At 48.3% G+C, this 21742-nt stretch overlaps 1 protein-coding gene across 5 annotated transcripts; it reads left to right on the top strand.

Annotated features, from left to right (window-relative positions):
* Window positions 1-64: 64 nt before the first annotated feature.
* Window positions 65-21142, top strand: Flot2 (flotillin 2). 5 transcript variants are annotated; one of them, XM_085695400.2, is made up of 11 exons: window positions 65-249; window positions 9183-9264; window positions 13653-13743; window positions 16222-16345; window positions 17919-18037; window positions 18157-18270; window positions 18374-18493; window positions 18574-18788; window positions 19203-19386; window positions 19700-19849; window positions 19927-21142. In XM_085695400.2, the coding sequence occupies exons 1-11, from the start codon at window positions 201-203 to the stop codon at window positions 19963-19965; spliced, it is 1287 nt and encodes a 428-aa protein (XP_085551526.1). In that variant the 5' UTR covers window positions 65-200; the 3' UTR covers window positions 19966-21142. The 5 variants fall into 5 exon arrangements, with proteins under 5 accessions (XP_085551526.1, XP_085551525.1, XP_085551528.1 ...); XM_085695399.2 differs by lacking the exon at window positions 13653-13743 and adding an exon at window positions 15209-15299 and having other exon boundaries at window positions 66-249; XM_085695402.2 differs by lacking the exon at window positions 13653-13743 and having other exon boundaries at window positions 110-249.
* Window positions 21143-21742: the final 600 nt, after the last annotated feature.

Raw genomic sequence — 21742 nt, 5'->3', positions numbered from 1 at the left:
TGGCTCCCGCCCCTCTCAATTTGCCGGCCCCGCCCTCCGCCGTCACACTTCCGGTGGGGCCGCGGCCGCAGAGGGGCGCAGGCAGGCTGCGCTGGGGGAAGCGGGAGAGGCTGGGCGCGGCCGGTGGCCGGTGCTACGGGAACCGCCAGAGACTTCCTGGTCACTGCAGACCAGGTGTCTGCTTGTCTGCCTGCGGCGCCATGGGCAATTGCCACACGGTGGGGCCCAACGAGGCACTGGTGGTCTCAGGTGAGGCGACTGTGAGGGCGGGGGAGCAGGGAAGGCCGGCCGAGGGTGCGCGTCCCTAAGCCAGCCCCCGTTAGAGCGGTGTCCCCCACCCCACGGTGTGGCCTCGGGCGCTCTGCCGTGGGCTCGGGGCTTCTGGTGTGTGTGGGTTCCAGCACTCGGTCGCGTAGCTCTGGAAGGCAGGTGCCCGACCGGGAGGGCCTGAGGCACGGGACCCTCTTTTCCGGGTGAGGCAGACCCGTTAATTCCGAGCAGGCTGGGGCTTGCCAGGACTTACTGGCATCTCCCGCCCTGGAAACGCGGGTGCGGCCTCTTACAGTTGGATAACCCGGCTCCGGCCTGTAGAACTCTAGATTACAAAATGCAGCAAGCTCTAGGTTTGACTGGGTGGGGCTGGGGGACTGCAGCATTGCGAGCCTCCAAGCTGATGTATATTTGTTTATGTGGTATATTTGGGATGTCTTAGGAGGCAGCTAAAGACACCTAGGGTCCTGTTGCATGCAAGCTCGCAACTGTAATCTCTTCTCCCCCATCAGCACTGATTTTCAGCTCGTCTGCAGAATTACTAAGGCTGGCTGCCAAAGGGGAGGTAGAAACCCTGAGCCAGGGCTTAACAGCTGCCATTCTTGGGGAGGTGTAATGAATCCACTGGGCCCTCAACATGTCCTTAGGTGTTGTTTGGATCTCAAAATCAGTCTTTGCTGAGACATCCTCACAGTCCCCAACCCGGACCCTGCTACAGTGGGAGAAATAAGATACCCCATCTCATTGAAGACCAGAAGTCATGGGGTCAGGAGGGAAAGCAGAGAGGCCAACTTTGGCATCCTAAAACCTGGACTTCGCTCTCTCCAGTCTTCATACTTAAAGATGACTTTTGGTGCCATATAATAATTTGAGTGGGTTTGGGTTTCCAGGTTTTTTGGGGGAAGGGATTAGTTTGATTTTTGTTGTTTGGTTTTTTTTTTTTGTTTGTTTGTTTTTAAGATTTTATTATTTGTAAGTGTGTACTGGGGATATGTGCAGGTGTCCACAGAGGCCCCAGGTGGTGAATTCCCCTGGAGCTGGAGTGACACATGATTATGAGCTCCTGACATAGGTCCTAGGCCTTGAACTTGAGTCCTCTGAAAGAGCAATATGTGCTCTTAACTTTGAGCCATATCTTAAGCCCTGTGTTTGTTTTGGGAGAAAGACTTTCTTGGGACCCCTGGCTAGAACTATGTAAACAGGGTTGACTTGGAACTAGCAGTGATCTTCCTGCCTCTGACTCCCTACTGATGGAATTATAGGCCTATGCACACCCAGCTTGGTATGAGTGTGCTTATGGTGCTGGGAACCAAACTCTGGGAACTCAGCTCATGCCAGTCAGTCCCTGTGTCACACTCCTCAGGCCTAGAAGGCTTTTAGACATCAGAATCTTGAGCCAAGTGGGTGTTTCAACAAGTGAAGGAGATTGTCCAGACCTGATGATCTGAGTAAAATCCCCAGGACTAACGTGTTGGAGGGAAAGAACCAATTACTGCAAGAGGCCTACACATGCATGTACATACACGGACATTCACGAACATACACACACATGCAAATGTTGAAAATGGTTTTTTTCACTGGATGTGGTCAAACACGCCTTTAATCCAAGCACTTGGGAGGCAGAGGCAGGTGGGTCCCTGTGAGTTCAAGGCCAGCCTGGTATATAAGAGCTAGTTCTGGGACAGGTCCTAAAGCTACAGAGAAACCCTGTCTCGAAAAACCAAAAAAAAAAAAAAATTAAACCAGTAGTAATTATATCTATCACTAAATCTTTTGAGTTTTGAGACAGGGTTTCTCTGTGTAGCCTTGGCTGTCCTTACTAGAACTAAGAGATCTGCCTGTTTCTGCCTCCCAAGTGCTGTGATTAAAGGCACAAAAACCTTTTTTTACATGTATGTGTGTTTTACCTGTATGTATATCTATGTACCACATGAATGCAGTGCCGAAGGGCATCCCGTCCTCTGGAACTGGAGATACAGACAGTGGTTGTTAACCACCATATGGGTTCTGGGAACTAAACCAAGGTTCCCTGCAAGAGCAAGGAAGTTCTGAAGCACTGAAGTTCAGAGCTGAAGATATAGCACAGTTGGTAGACTCCTGGCCTAGAATGTAAAGCCCTGGGTTTGACTCCAAACAGTTGTGAGGTGGAGGTGGGAGAATTAAAAGTTCAAAGTCATCCTCAAGCAAGGAAGTTCAGGAAGCACTGAAGTTCAGAGCTGAAGATATAGCACAGTTGGTAGACTCCTGGCCTAGAATGTAAAGCCCTGGGTTTGACTCCAAACAGTTGTGAGGTGGAGGTGGGAGAATTAGAAGTTCAAAGTCATCCTCAGCTACATGTCAAGTTTAAACCTGGGGCTGGAGAGATGGCTTAGCAGTTAAGAGGGGGATTCAGTGTCCTTTCCTAGCCTCTGTGGACACTATGCATATGTGGTACACAGACATACTTACAAGCACAACACCCGTACACATAAATACTTTTTTAAAAAAAAATGTCCAAAGCCAGCCTGGGCAACATAAAATCCTGCCTTCAAAAACTATTTTTATATATTACCTATTTGTTTTTTTGAAGCATCTTGTTAGCCTTTATAATTTTTCTTAGGTATTTGATTTGATGCATTTATAGACCTTTTATAATGAATCCTTAGCTACAGCTGGAATATTAAAAGGGTTTGTTAACAAGGCATGGTGTTTCATACCTGTAATTCCAACATTGAGGAGACAGAAGAACTAGTATCACAAATTCCAGGCCAGTTGGAACCACATAGTAAAACCCTGTTGCAGAGGCAGGTGGATCTCTGAGTGTGAGGCCAGCCTGATCTACAGAGGGAGTTCCAGGACAGCCAGGGCTACAGAGAAACCCTGTTGCAAAAAACAAAACAACAGACTGCAGAGAAGGCCCAGTGGGTAAATGTCTTGCCCCCTCACCCCCTGCGCCAGAACTCATGTGAAAACTGGGTCCTGTAGCATATGCTTGTAACTCTAATGCTGAGGAGTGGAGATGGGAGGGTGTGTACTTCCATGGCCAGCTTCAGGTTCAGTGAGAGAGTCTCACAATAGACAGACAGACGTACGGATAGGGTGAAAGTGGTGAGGAAAGACATTCTGATCTCAACCTCTGGCCTTCACATATGCCTGCATGGACAAGTGTGTACACACACACACACACACACACACCTACGCCTACACCTACAGTGGTGCTCGGGCCAAGAATAATCAACTGGGAGATACCTTCCAGGGGAAGAGGCTGCTGGGAGTAGGGGCACCTTGCCAACTTCCAGCTTCCTGTTACTGCCTCTGGGAACCTGGCATGTTGCCCTTGGCTACAGCAAAGCATCTGTGACAGACTGCTCCCAAGGCCAAAGACAAATGAAGAAAGTAAAAGATAGGCATCCACCACCCTGTCCCACTTGGTCCCCCACAGATACTGCCTTTTCCCACAGTGTATTGAGAAGTCTCCTAAAACTGGTCAAAGGCAGCATGTCCCAGCCCTGGCCAGGCCAGAAGAGTTGTGATTTTTGGCTGTCTTCCAATTTTATTTGATCCCAAGATGATTCAGGTTTCAGAGTAACTGTCTGTCCTCAGAGGCCTGTCTTACAACACACTGGGGCAGAGACACTCAGGAGTACTTCCCTTGAAAAGCAAGGTGAGCCAACAAACGAACTTACCCCTGGCCATGAGGTCAAGGCCAGACTGAGCTGAAGAGTAAATCTGTCTCAAAAGGGGGAAAAAAAAACAACAACAGTTGATGGGGAGATGGTCCAGTATTTAGAGCACTTGCTGCTCCAGGGGGTGCTAGAGTCTGGACCTCAGCACCCACATCAGGCAGCTCACCACTGCCTGTCAATCCAGTTCTAGAAGATATGGCACCAACTCTGGTCTCTGTGAATGCCGGGTGGTGGTAGCGCACTCCTTTAATCTTAGCACTCGGGAGGCAGAGGCAGGCAGATCTCTGTGAGTTCGAAACCAACCGGGTCTGCAACGTGAGTTCCACAGCAAGGCTTCAAAGCAACACAAAGAACCCTGTTTCGAAAACCAAAATAAATTAATTAAATAAATAAAAATAAAACTTGGAAGCCAGGCAGTGGTGGCACATGCCTTTAGTCCCAGTACTCAGGAGGCAGAGGCAGACGGATCTCTGTAAATTTGAGGCCAGCCTGGCTATAGAGCAAGTTCTAAAACAGCCAGAGATGTTACATAGAAAAACCCTATCTCAGAAAAAAAAAAACCAACAACAACAACAATTACATTTTTAGAAGAGTTATATAAACACAATACCCCAAACAAGAGTAGAAATATACATATAAGTATAGCAAAAATGACTTTAAGGTACTAGAGAGATGGCTCAGTAGTTAAGAGCACTGACTGCTCTTCCAGAGAACATGGATTTGAAATTCATGCCCTGGCAGTGCTGAAGCATGCATGGGCAGACCATATATGGCAGTTCTGTTGAACTTGTCCATACAGGGTTGCATGGTCTAATTGATGAGGACAATGACCAGGTCTCTTCCTCACTCTTCCAGAGGACCTGGGTTCAATTCTCAGCATCCTCATGGTGACTCACAACTGTCTCTAACTCCAGGTCTTAAGGATGTGACACCATCACACAGACATATGTGCAGACAAAACATCAATGCACATAAAATAAAAATAAATTTAAATAACTTTAAATTTGTATCAATAAACCAAAGTCCATACCAATGTAAAATATTTAAGACTAGTAGTTGCCTTTTAGTTTAAAAGTAGATTCAATAATCTACCTTTTATCCTATCATTTCTGTATTATCCCCCTTTTTTCCCTTTAGGAAGTGATCTTTGGATTTAATTCTTTTGTTTAGCATTTTTTTTAAAACTAAGACCAATAATAATTTTAACCAACCCCACCTTAAATGATAATAAACATCCATAGCCCATTTTTTGGGAATGTGGTCATTGTGGTTTTGGTTTTCTTTAAAAAAAAAAAAAACAACAAAAAAAAACTTTGCTTCCTGTTTTCTTTTTTTTTATTATGCATTCAATATCTGCCTACATGTGTGCCTGCAGGCCAGAGAGGGCACCAGATCTCATTACAGATGGTTGTGAGCCACCATATGGTTGCTGGGAATTGAACTCAAGACCTTTGGAAGAGCAGGCAATGCTCTTAACCACTGAGCCATCTCTCCAGCCCCCTGCTTCCTGTTTTTTGAGGGCACTGGTATCTTTTGGGGAACAACCTTGAGAAAATCAGGATAATTGTTACATCTTGGTTGGAGTATTCTGTGAGGCTGGATCATCTCAGCCAGCAGCCTTGAGGCTATTCTGGATGCTGGATCACCTGGACCATGTATTTTTATTGGTGTTTGGTCCCCTTGTTCTGAAAATACGTAAACTTTTAACATATCTGCATTAAAACAAGTATAAACTGCATTGTACACAAGTCAGCCAAATATTTTTTATGTTTGAGCAGGTAAAATATACATCATATATCTTTTAAGTTTAATTATGACTGTAGTCAGGATTTCAGGGGGGTTTTCCTCGATCAGACCTGATCATCTTTTACCTGGGATGAATCCATAGTCTCATTTCCTGTAGAAATAAAAGCATAACCTCTCCCAAAGCAACATACCTTTAGACTTCCATTTTGAAGTCAAATATTTTTTAAATATGTAAGTTGGTTTAATCTATTAGTTTCCATAGTCCAGTGTTTCTTAGCAGTTATTGCTTGTTCATTAACAGTTAAAAAATTTAAAGATAACACAATAACATTCAGGATCCAGACTATCTGTATATTTTTAATCTTTCCATGGCTTTTTTCTATTAGTTTACTCCTGTTTTAAGGATTTTATTATTTTAAAACCTTTTTTTTTTTTTTTTTTTTTTTGGTTTTTCAAAACAGAGTTTCGCTTTAAAGCCTGTCCTGGAACTAGCTCTTGTAGACCAGGCTGGCCTCAAACTCACAGAGACCCGCCTGCCTCTGCCTCCCGAGTGCAGTGCACATTCATCTTGCCTCTCTGCATCCAGCATTCTATCTGCCCCCCAAATCCTGGCTACCGTTTTGTACACCATAGATATATTTCCACCTGCAGAATGCGAATGCTCCAGCTGTGGTAGAGTGCTTGTCTGGCGTTCAGAAATTCCACATTCAATCCTATAGCTAAAAAGAAGCGAAAAGCCAACCAGCTTTTTTGATTCCAGAACTTGGTAGGCAGAGGCAAGCAGTCTCTGTGACTTCCAGGCCAGCCTGGCCTACATAATGGGACTCTGTCTTTAAAAAAAAAAAAAAAAATCCTGCACCAAAAGTTACACACTTGTATCAGCCGAATACTGTGCCTGGTTTTCCCAAGAGCTGTCTGGTCTGTATTCTTTACCTCAGTATCTTCCTCCTGGAGAATAGTGGTCTTCGTTTCTGTTCTGTTGTGTAGTTGCTGGTGATGGTAGTGTTTATGAGACAGGTCCTCAGAGACAGTAGGACCAGTTACAAAGACTACTGTGCCATTGCTTTTGGGAGGCAAGCATCCTTAAGCTTTCATGAAAACCAAAGTTTGTTTTTTTTTTTTTTAACTTCCAAAATTCTGTTTTCTTTGATTCCTGTTTCCTGTGTGTTTCTTTGCATGGTAAATTAACTCCTGCGCAGCCTTTCCTAGTGCTGCCTGGACTTGGTGAGTAGCGGGAGTTCACCATGAGAATTTCAGCAACTGATTTTTTCATTTCTGAGCAGAGAACATGCCACTTCCTCTGAAGTCTTCCTTCCTCTCACTACTAAAAGCTAGCCTTAATTTTGAGGCCTCACTTCCCTTCCTGTACCCACAAGGGGAACAAGGTGATCCTGAATGGTCTAGGTTTGGGAGTAGAGCACCAGCCCCGCTGAGATAGATTTGTCAAGCACAGCAAGGGTGTTGCCTGGGCTCCTAAGACTTTGCCTACTCCACAGAGGGCTGCTTCTCCATCCCACTCCATCTGGCTCACAATGGTGAGTGAGCCTCATAATATGATACCACCCCCCAGAATATACTTTTTCCATGTCTAACCTCCTGTGAGGTTTTTAAATTTTTGTTTTATGTGTATGAATGTTTTGGTAACATGTACATGTATGCACGTATGCACCATATGTGTGCCTGGTGCCAGAGAGAGCATTGGATCTCCTGGGACTGGGCTTACTGAGTCAACATGTGGGTGCTGGGAATCATATCTGGGACCTCTGGAAGATCAGCCTTAAGCACTGAGCCATTTCTTTAATCTCCTCCTATAACATTTTATCTTCTGGCTGGAGAGATGACTCAGCAGGTAAGGGCTCTGACTGCTCTTCCGGAGATCCTGAGTTCAATTCCCAGCAACCACTTGATAGCTCACAACCATCTATAATGAGGTCTGGTGTCCTTTTCTGGCCTGGATACATGGAGGCAAAACACTGTATACACAATAGATAAATAAAATCTTTTGATTTTTCGAGACTGGGTTTTTTGAAGCTTTTGGAATCTGTCCTCTTGTAGACCAGGCTGGCCTCAAACTCACCTGCCTCTGCCTCCGAGTGCTGGGATTAAAGGTGTGCGCCACCACTGCCCGGTGATAAATAAAATCTTTAAAAAAAAAAAAAAAGGAGGAGGAGGAGGAGAAGATTTTATCTTCATCTCTATTCCCTAGCTAGGAAACAGATTCTCTACTTGTTGGCTGAATAAATACAGAAAAATAGAAGCTTTTCCTGTCATCCACGCTTTTGGTCTGTCCTCTTGATGATTTACACTCCAAAATATTCCATTGCTTATCCTTTTACACAGATTGCCTGTTGTTTTAATTTAGTGGGTTGATTGGGTTCTCTGTGTAAAGAGAAACCAGGCTGTGCTGGAACTCATAGAGATCTGCCTGTCTCTGCCTCCCAGTGCGTAAAGTGTCCACCACCATCCTGGCTGCAAATCGCCTGTTTTAAAAACTAGGTTCTAGCCAAGCGGTGGTGGCGCACGCCTTTAATCCCAGCACTCTGGCGGCAGAGGCAGGCGAATCTCTGTGAGGACAGGCTCCAAAGTAACACAGAGAAACCCTGTCTGGGGGGGGGGCACGGGGGACTAGGTTCTAGGCTGGGCGGTGGTGGACATCCCTTTAATTCCAGGTTGAGTTCTCAGCACCCACAGGACAGTTCATAACTGCCTGGGACTCCAGTTTTCACAGAGATACACGCAGGCAAAACATGAGGGCACATCAAATAAAAATAGAAAAGAAAAGAAAAAGAAAAAAAGCTAGGTCCTACCCTGAAGACAGGGAGAACTTGTATTTATGGGTAATCTCAGCACCTGGCCACCAACATTAGCTGCTGTCAAATCTCAGAGCAAGTAAAGGCCAGAGTTAAACTGCGTGTGATGAGACACACATTTGTAATCCTCAGTATTGGGAAGGCAGAAACAGGAGGATCAGGGTAGCCTGGGCTACACATACATATATATATACATATATACATAGTAAGCCTGGTTTCGAAATAAAAAAGCAAAGCCAGACTTGGTGGTTCATATCTGTAACCTATCCTTCAAGAGGCTAAGGCAAGTGGGTCACTGAAAGTTCAAGGCCAGCCTGTGGTGTCCAAGGTCACAGAAGCTCAGTGGGCAAAGGCTGATGACCTGAGTTCAATCCCCAGAACCCTTGGTAGAAGGAGAGAACTGATCTCAACAAGCTGTCCTCTGACCTTCACATACCATACAGGCTATAGCACACATTCAAGCACACACACACAAATAAATGTAATTTAAAAACAATATTTAGTTTAGGAGTCCAGCCTGATCTATAGAGTGAGTTCCAAGACAACCAGGGCTACACAGAGAAACTCTGTCTCTAAAAGAGACATGCAATCAAACAAACAAATACAGGCCAGTAAAACAGGCCAGTACTGGGATGGAGGGCAGGTAGACCCAAGAGCTGACTGACCAATAGTGGTTTGCTTTGCTCCCCAGGGGGCTGTTGCGGTTCCGACTATAAACAGTATGTGTTTGGCGGCTGGGCATGGGCCTGGTGGTGTATCTCCGACACTCAGAGGTAAGGGCCTAGGGGCTCTGGATTCTGTCATTCTGGTGGGCAAGAAAGAAATTTCCAGGGGGCCACTTCTTTCATCACATAGCCAGATAGAGCATATCCCATCCCATTCCATCTGGGGGGAGGAGGCCAGAAATGGGCTCCTCAGGGATACAGGAGGCACACATCAGGAAGATCTGTCCTGTGGCCGGTCATAGTTGGATTTTTATTGCTGTAATAAAACACCATGACCAAAAGCAACTTGGGGAGGAGGGAAATTCTTCAGCTTCCAACTCTTAGGTCACACTCCACCACTGAGGAAGTCCTGGCAGGAACTCAAGGCAAGAACCCGGAGGCAGGAAGTGATGCATAGGCTAAGGAGGAAGAATGCTTACTGACTTGCTCCTCGGGGCTTGCTTAACCATCTAGCACCACCTGCACAGGATGGCAGCTCCTGTAAGGGCCTGGACCCTCCACATCAATTATTAATCAAGAAAATACCTCGTAGACTTGCCTGCAGGCCAGTCTATGGAGACATTTTCTCAATTAAGATCCCTCTTCCAGATATGTCTAGGTTTGTGTCAAGTTGACAAAAACAACCAGCACAGGTCTCCCTGACCCCTCATTTACTGAGTGCTCTTTCCGTTTGGAAGTGGTCCTGCTTCTGTCCCAAGGACTGCAGAGTCAGGCCCAGGCAGATCTTAGTGTCTGTGTTGTAGCTCAGTTACTCAGAAAGGCTTGCCAGGCTCACGTCCTCCGTCCCAGCCTCCAGGACTGAGATAAAGGACACCAGCCTAAGCTTCTGGTTCTAGTCCAGGCTGGCATATACAGAACTATACCAGACATACTGGCACATGCTTATAATCCTCAGCATCTGGGCTGGAGAGATAGTTCAGTGGTTAAGAGCATTGCCTGCTCTTCCAAAGGTTCTGAGTTCAATTCCCAACAACTGCATGGTGGCTCATAACCATCTGTAATGAGAATACTGTATACATAGTAAATAAATAAATCTTTAAAAAATTATCCTCAGCATCTGGGAAGTAAAGACAGGAGAATCAGGAGTTCAAGGCCAGCCTCAGCTACGTAATGAGTTTGAGACCAACCTGTGCTGCTTGAAACCCTGTCTCAAAAAAAAAAAAAAAGTCTCGATTATACACTATTTGAAAGGGATACAGGGGGTACAGAGGGAAGAAGCATCAGTTGGAACCTAGTAAGTACATCTTCTACTGTACAGGCCCTGGGACAATTCTGACAAGAACTAGAGTCAGAATGGATATACAGTCAGATGTGATCTGTAACAGCAGTAGTCTAGGGGTATAATAATTTCTCCTGGGGCCTGGCAAGACGGTCTGGAATCCTAAGTCAGTATGGAAAGTCTCCAGACTGAAAAATAAGCATGATGAGGGCATAGAAGTTAGCTGCCATAGTGCCCACCATAGTTCTTCCTGCTGGTGCCTCCAGAGCTCAGCAGGGGGCCAGATCCAGCCTCCCCTGCTGCATCAGTGCCTACAACCTAGGACCATTCCAGCCACCATCCTTTCCTCATGGTGGAATGTGGAGCTGGTATCCCAAGGGGGTAGCAGTGGACATTCCTCCTTAGCTCCCCCAGTCAGCAGAGAGCCCCGTGTCTGCATGATGTTGCTGGGACTTGAGGCTTTTGGGTGTCTGCATGTACTAAGGCTGAGGGGTGGGAAGCATGACTTTTTAACATCACTGATTCCCAGTAACCCCCTCCACTCTCCTGTCTTTTCCCTTTACTTTGTTTTTCCTACCTAAGGAATGCTGAGGGACTGACTCTTCTGTCCCAAGGCCATCAGTGCCACAATCAGCCACAGTTTCCACTTCAGAGAGCCCTAGGCACATCTGGCTAGGTCAGCTAGCCTTCCAGAAGGCATGGGAACACTCTCCAGAGACACACACCAGGCCCAGACAGCTGGACTTGGCAGAGATTGGTCCTGTATGGGTAGCCATTGCTGAGGCAATGGCCCTGCATCCTGTTCTCTACATCTCAGGCCTCCTACTCCTAGTTCTTATCTGAGGGAGCAGAGTTCCAAGACAGGAAAGCTAAGCTTCCCTGACAGCAGGAAGGAAGTGAGAGCTGGATTCAAGTCCAACATGCTCCCTTTGGGTGAGGATTCTTCTCTTGCAGCTTCCTTTGCTCTTCTTCCTTTCTCTGGAATTAGCCCCTTCTCCAGCCCCTAGCCCACTTGTGGGACATCTCCATAGCCGGGTACCTTTATTTCCCTAGCCTGGCAGGAGCCTTTGGGTCAGAGCAGAGGCTTCTAGCCTAGTATGGTGGCAAACTCAAGATGCTAGATGCAAAGGTCAACATAGAGTTGGGCTACAAAGAGTTCTTGACTAGCAGGCTAGTCAAAAAGAAGGGGAGGGGGCTGGAAGTGTGGCTCAGTGCTAAAGAGCACTTGTTGCTCTTGCAGAGGACCCAGGTTCAATTCTCATTACGCACATAGCCACTCACAACTATCTGTAACTCCAGTCCCAGGGTTCTGATGCCCTCTTCTGACCTCCTTGGAAACTAGGCACACACATGTACACAATCATACATGTATGCAGGCAGACACTTCTAAACATAAAAATAAAATTTTTAAAAAGAAAGAAGAGGCATCTAACAACGTCCCTTTTGAACTTTCCATAGCCAAGATGTATGTGACACCTATAGTGCCAGCCGTTCTTCCTCGGGGCTCAGTGAATCCTCTTGCTTTTCTCTGCTGCAACATCCTCTAATCCTGAGGCCCTTATGTGAGCAGCTCTTTCCCCTTTCCTGAGTAAGTCTTCCACTTTTGGCATCTGAGCTGCAGCCTCCCTCCCTCCCATCTTTTCCTCCCTCCCTCCTTCCTCCTGCTTCCCTCTCTCCTTTCCCAGAAGCTCTTGTGGGTAGGTTTCTGTCTGAGTCAGGTCAAGGTGTAGTAAACTGGTTTAGTATTTGTCCAACATGTGCAAGGCCCTGGCACTGAAAAAAAAAATGTAAAAAAGTACTCAGGCCTAGGGGTACCAGTGTTAAGGGATCAAATGAAGGCAACATTTGCACATCTGCATGACTAGAACCCCCAGGCTGCAGCTGTGAGAGCAGCCTCACCCAGAGATGAGGTGGGAGTTCTGTGTCGCCTATCCCTCCCCAGCCTTCCCACCTTATCCACCTACTTCTGCCCCTTTGCTCTCAGCTCTGCTTTCCCTTCCTTGAGTTTAAGGAACCATTCACACTTTGTATAGCTGGCCTCTGCCTATATCACTGCCCTGCACACATGCACACAGCTGGCAGGAATCACACAGCCTACATGCACTTTGTTTCCTTTTTCCTTTTCTTTTTTTTTGTTTTTGTTTTTGTTTGGATGAGACAGGGTCTCTCTGTGTAACCCTGGCTGTCCTGGAACTCACTCTATAGACCAGACTGGCCTGGAACGCAGAGATCCACTCACTCTGCCTCCTAAGTGCTGGGATGGGGTTAAAAGTGTGCACCACCACTGCCCAGCTTGTTTCCTTTACTAATACTCTTTTCTTTGCCCATGCCCAACTTTGGGATTCCAAATTAAATAATTCCATCGTCCCTCATCGATTACTGTGAATATTCTTACATAACTATTCTTTCTTTCCCAGCCTTCTTTGATCCCCCTTCCTGATTAGACATCCCAAATTTTCTTTGAAATTTCCAATTGCTTTTTTATTTAGGTGTTTTTTTTTTCCTTTTTTTTGTTTTTTGTTTTTCGAGATAGGGTTTTTCCGTAGTTTTGGAGCTTGCCCTGGAACTAACTCTTGTAGACCAGGCTGGCCTCTAACTCACAGAGATCCGCCTGCCTCTGCCTCCTGAGTGCTGGGATTAAAGGCGTACGCCAACACTGCCCGGCTTCCAGTTGCCTTTTTAATTGGGACATTAACCCCAACCTGGAGAGTCCATATCCCAAAGAGGATTAAGTATTTGCTGTGGCGTATTAATTCCCAGAGTGGCCACCTCATCCTGACTTCTGGAAATAGATTGTCCTGTGTTAGTGGGGGGAGATAAGGCTAAGTTCCCCAGATCATGGCAGGAATATCTTGGAAAAGTGACATTGTTGCAAGTTGGGTGCCCTCTACAAAGGCCTTCTGACTTCTGGCCCTGGGCTCTGGACACTAACAGACCTCTTCCCCAGCCGAGCAGCTCCTCCTTGAAAAGGGGATGGGGAGAAGACCAGACTAGAAAGCCTCAGGTCAGCAAGGGGGTTGCTGTGTTCTCTTGCAGCCTTAGACTGAGATGGCGGGGGTGGAGTGGGGGTGGGGAGGTGGAAATACGGAGAGCACCGCTTCATGCCCCAGGTGTCAGGCACCCGTGCTTATCTGGTAACCACTGTGTGTGTTTACTGTGTCCCTTCCTACCCTCCCTTCCTGTCCCTACCTTGCCCTACCCCCTGGCTGCTCCTCAGACTGTCTCTGGAGGTTATGACCATCCTGTGTCGCTGTGAGAATATTGAGACGTCGGAGGGGGTCCCGCTATTCGTAACAGGGGTTGCACAGGTAATAACCCACCTGTTTCCTCCTCTATATCTAACCTTCTCTTCCTGCCCTCTGGGGCCTGGCAGGCAGAAACTGGATGGACTCTCCTCCTGAGAGTGTGCCTCCCTCCTCACTCTTCTCTCTGCTGCTCCTGGTGCCAGGGTAAATTCAGATAGATCCCCAGGTTCCTTGCCTTTGCCCTTTAAGGCTAACAAGTAGAGAACATTCGAGGGGTTCTGCAAGTTCTGCCAGGTCACCCAGTGGGTGTCTTTCCTTGGCTAGTCTGCTGAGCAGCTCCAAGAGCTTCTCTCTGTGATGTGCAGATTCCCACCTTCCTTGCTTTGTGTGCCAGCGCTCTAGTATGCATCTTCTTAGTTTCAGGAACTGGGAATGAGGCAGTGGACATCAGAAGCCCCACCAGCTGTTGCTAGTAGCTCCCCAGGCTGGAGAGACTTAAACAGTATCTTGCCCTTCCCTTTCCTCAATACTAAGTTGCCCTGCAGCCTCCTCAGGCAAAAACCCAGCATCCCCACTTTGTTCCTTACGCATCCCACCAGCTCTAGTAAAGAAGGACATCCTCACTCATTAGCCTTTGCACCCCAGAGAAAGAAAGACAGGCTTCATTCAGGACAGAGGTCCAAGAAGCAGCTCAGGATACCTTGTGTGGTAAGAATAGTGCCCAAGCTTCCCTCGGCAATCATAATTCCTTCCATTCCAGTATTATACTTGAGACCTCTGACAATGCCCAGGTACCTTTCAAGCTTAGCTAAATGAAGACATGGGGAGTCAGATTGTTGGGGTACAACAGCTCCTTCTAGGGTTAATATGCTAGTATAACCCCAGCCTACATTTTTTCTTATGATCTGCAATACCAAAGGGTGTCCTTCGAGTCATAACCTTGGTTAGGAAGAGGGACCAGACAGCTTCCCCGGCAAGGGTCAAGTGTAGAGTTTTTTATATTTTGGCCTAGCTGTGGGTATACCCTCAGCATGCCTGCCCAATAGGCAGAGCTTTCTAGATAGCCTCCTGAGGCGTCCTGAGGTACTGAGTAGACCCACGAGGAAGTAGAGACCCCTGGGGAACATTCAGATGGCACCCATGCACAGCCTCCCTGACAGTCTGAAGTCCCCACCCCTGCTTTCTGTCCTAGAACACACTGCTATAGCCTAGGCTTTCCTGTCCTCATCAGCCCCAGAGAGCCATAGCCACTTCTTTCTTGCTTGATTTTCCTATCAGTTCAAGCCAGGATGATGAACATAAAACATACGTACACACATGTCACCCACCTGCTTCCCCTGGAGCCACCTGCTCCTACCGTGCCCTCTCTCCCATGATCTTTGCACACACAGCCAGCTACATACCTCTGAAGACTCCTCTTTACTGGGACCTTCGATGTCTCCCAGCTGGAGCAGTGAGGTACTGGTTTCTTCCACACCCCAAGCCCTGGGCCCCCAGACCCATGCCCCTGTTTTGCATTTCTTGGCAGGATTTCCCTAGAGATTATGACGTTGCAGCCCCGCTGTGAGGACGTAGAGACGGCCGAGGGGGTAGCTTTAACTGTGACGGGTGTCGCCCAGGTATAGTAACTCAGCAGCCCCACGCATGTCCGTTGAGGTGCCTCGTCCCCATTCTGGGGTTTGGGGGGAGGAGGAGGAGAGGACACCAACCAGGGGATGTCTCTCTCCAGAACTCCTGTCACCTCTACAACAGGATCATCAGCATTGAAACATGCCCATTTGGCCTGCTTGGTCACCTAGCAAAACTAACAGACACTCTTCTCTCCTCAGTGGCCCTGTCAAGGCAAACCAGTGTCAAGGGCTCCTGTCTCACTAACCCACCCTCATTTTTTACAGGCATAGGACACAACGGACCCCAGGGTTCAGGGCTCCTTTGTTCCCTGGGTGCCCAGAGGAAGAGATTCTGTGAGGCAGAGGTGCTCTGGCCTCTAGGCATTGGGAGCTGCTTATCTACCTCAGCTGGGGCCTGGAAGGGGTGTCCCACCCTAACACACACTCAACTTCACAGGGCAGAGAGGTTCTCTACTTGTTATTGTCTCTGATGAGGGAGTTGACAGAACACCTGGAGAGGCAAAGATACTCATTTACACCCTGAGGACCTGACTCCTGCCCTGTCTAGGCTCTTTCCAACTCCATTTGTCTGTTTCCCTATTGCTCACTCTCCTTTTCATACTCGCTGCCCCTAAGCCTGGGGGTTTTGCTGGCTGCAGAGAAGAGCTGGCTGGTGTGTGAACAATGGGCTGGAGGGGTGGGAAGATGAGCCCCAAAGGTGTGGGAGAGAGGCCAGATCAGGACCTGGGACCACCAGTGGAGACTGAATGTGAGTGTGAGAGTTCCTTGTGCTGCAGCCATCCATCCCTCCAGGGGTCTCAGAGGCCCCCTTTGCAGGCTCAAGCCTAGAAGTTTGACGAGGAGGGGGAAGCACAGCGGACAGCCAGCCTCTGCTCCTCAGGCCTCACTCAGGTGTCTGTGTCCTTGGCAGGTGAAGATCATGACAGAGAAGGAGCTCCTAGCCGTGGCCTGTGAACAGTTCCTGGGCAAGAATGTGCAGGACATTAAGAACGTTGTCTTACAGACCCTGGAAGGGCATCTACGCTCCATCCTTGGTGAGGCCCTGCCCAGCCTCTGAGCCAGGGCCAGGAACATGTGCATGGCTGGGCCGGGAGCCTGTCCCACTGAGGTTTGAGCTAAAACATTTTCTAAGTTTTAATTTCAAAACTCAAGGTGAACTGAAGGTATAGTTCAGTGATAAAGCTTAGTATGCAAAAGGCCCTGTGTTTGACCCCCAGTACTAAAAGGAAAAAAAAAAAAAAGCCTTGGGGAAGTAGTTCCATTGGTAAAGTGCTTGTCTGCAAGCAAGAGGATCTGAGTTCAATTCTCAGAACTCAAGATTTTTATAAAAGCCACCGTATGCTGGGAGTGGTGGCGCACGCCTTCAATTCCAGCACTTTAAAGACAAAGGCAGCTGGATCTCTGTGAGGTTAAGACTGGTATACATAGTGAAAGGCTAGCCAGGGACTCTACAGAGAAACTCTGTCTCAAAACAATTAAAATAAAATTTAAAAAGCCACCATTGCCAATTGGTGGTGGTGCACACCTTTAATTCCAGGTAGATTTTTTTTTTTGGTTTTTTAATACAGGGTTTTGCTGTAGTTTTTTAGAGCCTATCCTGGAACTAGTTTTTGTAGACCAGGCTGGCCTCGAACTCACAGAAATCCACCTGCCTCTGCCTCCCAAGTGCACCACCACCACTCGGTGAGGTGGGTAGATCTTGAGTTCAAGACCAGCCTGGTCTACAGAGTGAATTCCAGGACAACCAGGGCTATACAGAAAAATCCTGTCTTAAAAAACAAAAAGAAAAATCCTCTATAAGAGAAACTGTCTCAAAAAACAAGGTGGACTCTGTCTGAGGAATGATAAGGTTGACCTCTTGCCTTTTCAGGCACCTGTACACAGGCATGTGCACCCACACACATACAAACACACACAAAATAATACTAATAAAAATTTTAAGGTCTGGAGAGATGACTCAGTGATTAAAAGCACTGATTACTCATCCAGAGAACCTGGGTTCAATTCCCAGCACCCACATGGAGCTCATGACTGTCTGTAACTCCAGTTCCAGGGGTCTGATACCTTCACACAGACATACATGCAGGCAAAACACCAATGCACACAAAATAAAAATAAGTAAATTGTTTAAAGTTTAAATTAAATGCACATAAAAATAAGTATATTTCCAAGAATTTTTTTTATCCTGGCAGTGGTGATACACACCTTTAATCCCAGCACTCAAGAGGCAGAGGCAGGCAGATCTTTGTGAGTTCGAGGCCAACCTGGTCTATAGAGTGAGTTCCAGGACAGCCAGGGCTACACAGAGAAACCCTGTCTCAAAAAAACAAAAAAAGATTTTTTTTTTTTTTAAATGGGAACTTGAAGACGAAGGTGTTGAAGTGGCAGGAGGCAGCCTGCTTGGATGTCTGGTACTGCTTGGGACACATTTGCTCATTCACCCTGCTACACAAGGAAGCGCAGGGTTAGACACCTGAAGAGGACCCCAGGAAAATCCAGCTCACACTGCTTGACCCTTACATGCACCCAGACTTGCCCTCAGATGCTTCCTGCTGCTCTCAGCTGGCTAGCCCCTGGAGATTGGTTTATGCTTCTTCTGTCCCTCAGGAACTCTGACTGTGGAACAGATTTATCAGGACCGAGACCAGTTTGCCAAGCTGGTACGGGAAGTGGCAGCTCCTGATGTTGGCCGTATGGGCATCGAAATCCTCAGCTTCACCATCAAGGTAAAGTGTAATAGGAAGCCTGTACCCTCTGTCCACCTGGAGATGGGTACCTGGTAGGAGGGGCACCCTCTGTACTGGAGACTGTTCCCTGGGACAACTATACCTCCTTCCTTCCTTAGGACGTTTATGACAAAGTAGACTATCTGAGCTCCCTGGGCAAGACACAGACGGCTGTGGTACAGAGAGATGCAGACATTGGTGTGGCAGAGGCAGAACGGGATGCAGGCATCCGGGTATGCAGGGTTTTCCTCTCATGCCTCAGGCCCGGGAGGGAGCGCAGGGTTGATGGCTCTGTGGTCTCTCTGCTAATTCTCACCACCACCCTTGCTACTTCAGGAAGCTGAGTGCAAGAAGGAGATGCTAGATGTGAAGTTCATGGCCGACACCAAGATTGCTGACTCCAAGAGAGCCTTTGAGCTGCAAAAGTCAGCCTTCAGTGAAGAGGTGAACATCAAGGTGAGACCGAGGACCCCAGGCACAGGGCACGGGACTCGGTATGCGGTTCACCCGCTCATGTGCCACTCTTCCTGCTACAGACAGCTGAGGCCCAGTTGGCCTATGAGCTGCAAGGGGCCCGAGAGCAGCAGAAGATCCGGCAGGAAGAGATTGAGATTGAGGTAGTTCAGCGCAAGAAGCAGATCGCTGTGGAGACCCAGGAGATCCTCCGCACTGACAAGGAGCTTATCGCCACAGTGCGCCGCCCTGCAGAGGCAGAGGCCCATCGCATCCAGCAGATTGCCGAGGGTGAAAAGTGAGAGCTTGGGCCCAGCAGGCAGGCTGATGAGGCTGCTTTGCCCTCCATGCTCCACGTGCTCCCAGCCATGGCTTGGAAGCTACACTACCCCCTTGCCCTAGTCTGTTCCTCTCTGTGAAGCAGATAAGCTCCCAAGCCTGTTATCTGATAGACTCAATAAGTTAAGAGTCCAGAGTGCCTGGGATTGTGGTTAGCACAAAGGGCCTTCTTGTCAGACCTTCCCCCTCGCAGCTGGGAGCCAGTGGCTTGTGTCCCACAAGAGCTAGCAGAACAGGGCATCCCCTTCAGATGTCACCCATCCCTAACAGCCACCAAAACAGAGAGCTAGAGGGTGTGCTGGGCCCCAGGTAAGGTTGGAGGGAGCCCCAGCATCTCTTAGCTAACTGATCTGCATGACCTGGGCTCCCTCAGGGTGAAGCAAGTCCTGTTGGCACAAGCAGAAGCTGAGAAGATTCGCAAAATCGGAGAGGCAGAGGCAGCAGTCATTGAGGCAATGGGCAAGGCAGAGGCTGAGCGAATGAAGCTCAAGGCTGAGGCCTACCAGAAGTATGGGGATGCAGCCAAGATGGCCTTGGTGTTGGAGGCCCTGCCCCAGGTGAGGTTACCTCCCACGCAAGTTTGCACTCAAAGTTCTAGTTTCCTTGCTTGACCATTGGGCAAGTAGCAGGATTTCTCTGGACCCAGTTGGTAACATCCACACACTGCTGGAGGCTGTGATGAAAACACTCAGCAGGCAGACAGGAAGTCTCCAGCAGGCCCAGACTATCTGGCTCATGGACCTCTGCTGCCGTCCCTTGCTGTCGGGTTGCTTTGGGAGTGGGTGACATGGAGGGGAGAGAGAAGTGCTAGACAGGGCAGGTGAACAGAGTGGCACTCTGTCTAAACTCTCCTAACACCTCACCTCCTAGATTGCTGCCAAAATCGCCGCCCCCCTGGCCAAAGTTGATGAGATTGTAGTTCTCAGTGGGGACAACAGCAAGGTGACATCAGAAGTGAACCGGCTGCTAGCAGAACTGCCTGCCTCTGTGCACGCCCTCACCGGTGTGGACCTGTCAAAGGTGTGTACCTGTCTGTGGTGGGAATCCCTGGATGGCCCTGGGCTGCACAGCCCTCATTCCGGCCTTCCTCCTTGCAGATACCCCTGATCAGGAATGCCACCGGTGCGCAGGTGTGAGGCTCCTGCGGACTCAAACGCCCTTCAGCAGCTGCCGGCCCTCCAGCACCTGTTTCAACATCACAGGGACAACGAGAACGTTACTGACTCTGGTGCCTTATTTTGTAGGGACCAGAAGTGCGACGTGTTCAGGCCATCTCTGGCTATCCTCCCTTCTCTCCTGTTAGCCTTTTCTTCCTCTCCTTCACACCCTCACATGACTGCCACATTCATCTAGTGTGTTTCTCTTCTGCCATATGTGCCTCTTCCTCTGGCTGTTTCTCTCCTCCTTTCTTCCCATCTCCACACACATCATACAGTTGAAGCTGAAGTTGTTTATTGCAAACACTGTTTGTGAGGAGTGGCCCCACTGCTCCTCAGAATCCTGGTGCCTTCAAGTTCTCCATGTATCTGTCTTCCCTTGTCCTGGCAGAGCTGAGCACGGGTACAGGGGTTCTGGGCAGGACACCCACTCGGCTCTCTCCTGGTCTGAACATCTAGCCCTAAACTCTGTTACAGGAAGCTCACGACCCACACACTCTTGCCTTTTGAGGCCTGAGTGGCCATGGCCTTTTGGACCCTTCACACATACCCAGGCCCAGGCCTGCTGTTATGCCTGCCCCTCTCCCCTGTACCCCAGAGGCACAAAGGCAAGGCCTCTTGTCTATAGCAGCTTCCTCAGTTTACTACTGCCTTAGGATGCCTCAGGGACATCCCCTTCATTGGCTTGTCCTTGATTGGTGGGGTGGGTCTTAGTCTTTCTGGGGTCAATATCTAGCTCTGGTGGGGTCAGGAAAGGTTATAGATCTTCCTGTTAGTGCTGTGCTGTCCTGGGCATAGGGTTCTCCCAGGGGGGCAAGGCTGTGCCAACTGTAAGAGAATCAAGTGCTGTAGACTGGCCAAACCTCACTCTATGCCATTTTCTTCTTGGCCAGAATGATGGGGTTCTAGCCATGGGAAGCAGCTAAATCTTCTGTATCTTTGCACTATTGATGGCAGAAGAGCCCAAGGCCCAAGTATCCTAGTAAGGGTGCAAGGGTGTCCCATGGTCCCCGGCCCCACCCCTGACCCTGCCCCAGCCTGGGTAGCTGTTCTGCATGTGAATGCTGCATGTCTGGTCTGGGGTTTGGATGTTGCACTGCCCCACTGCCTGTCCCCCTCTGGTAAAAATAAAGATCTCTTATGCCCACACCTTTCATTGTGTGTGTGGGTGTGTGTTTTGTTTGTTTTGGGTGGTTCTTTTTGTTTTTTGTTTTTGTTTTTTGTTTTTTGTTTTTCGGTTTTTTGGTTTTGGTTTTCAAGACAGGGTTTCTCTGTGTAACAGTCCTAGCTGTCCTAGAACTAGCTCTTGTAGACCAGGCTGGCCTCAAACTCAGAGATCCGCCTGTCTCTGCCTCCCTAGTGCTGGGATTAAAGGCCTATACTACCACCACCCACCTCATTGTGTATTTTGAGGAAAGAGAATAGGAACCAAGAGCCAACTGGGTCCCCCACAAAAGCACTTCAGTATCAGGGTTGCTCTTTCCTACCCTAGCCACTGGGAGGCACCAGTCTACTGGCCTTGCCTTCAGTAGAGACTGGCCTTGGCACTGAGGAGAGGGTGGAGCAAGTAATAGGCCCTCTGCCAGACCTAGTCCCACTCAGCAATGGAGCCCAATTCTCAGACATAAGAGCATGAACTTGGTACTGGAGAGATGGCTCAGAGGTTAAGAGGTCCTGAGTTCAATTTCCAGCAATCACATGGGGGCTCACAACTATCTGTAATGGGATCTGATGCCCTCTTCTGACATAAAGGCAT

Source organism: Myodes glareolus, chromosome 9, assembly GCF_982192425.1.
Source record: "Myodes glareolus chromosome 9, mMyoGla1.1, whole genome shotgun sequence".
Lineage (NCBI taxonomy): Eukaryota > Metazoa > Chordata > Mammalia > Rodentia > Cricetidae > Myodes > Myodes glareolus.
Note: the sequence above shows the minus strand (reverse complement) of the source record. Positions and strands in the feature narration are given on the sequence as shown.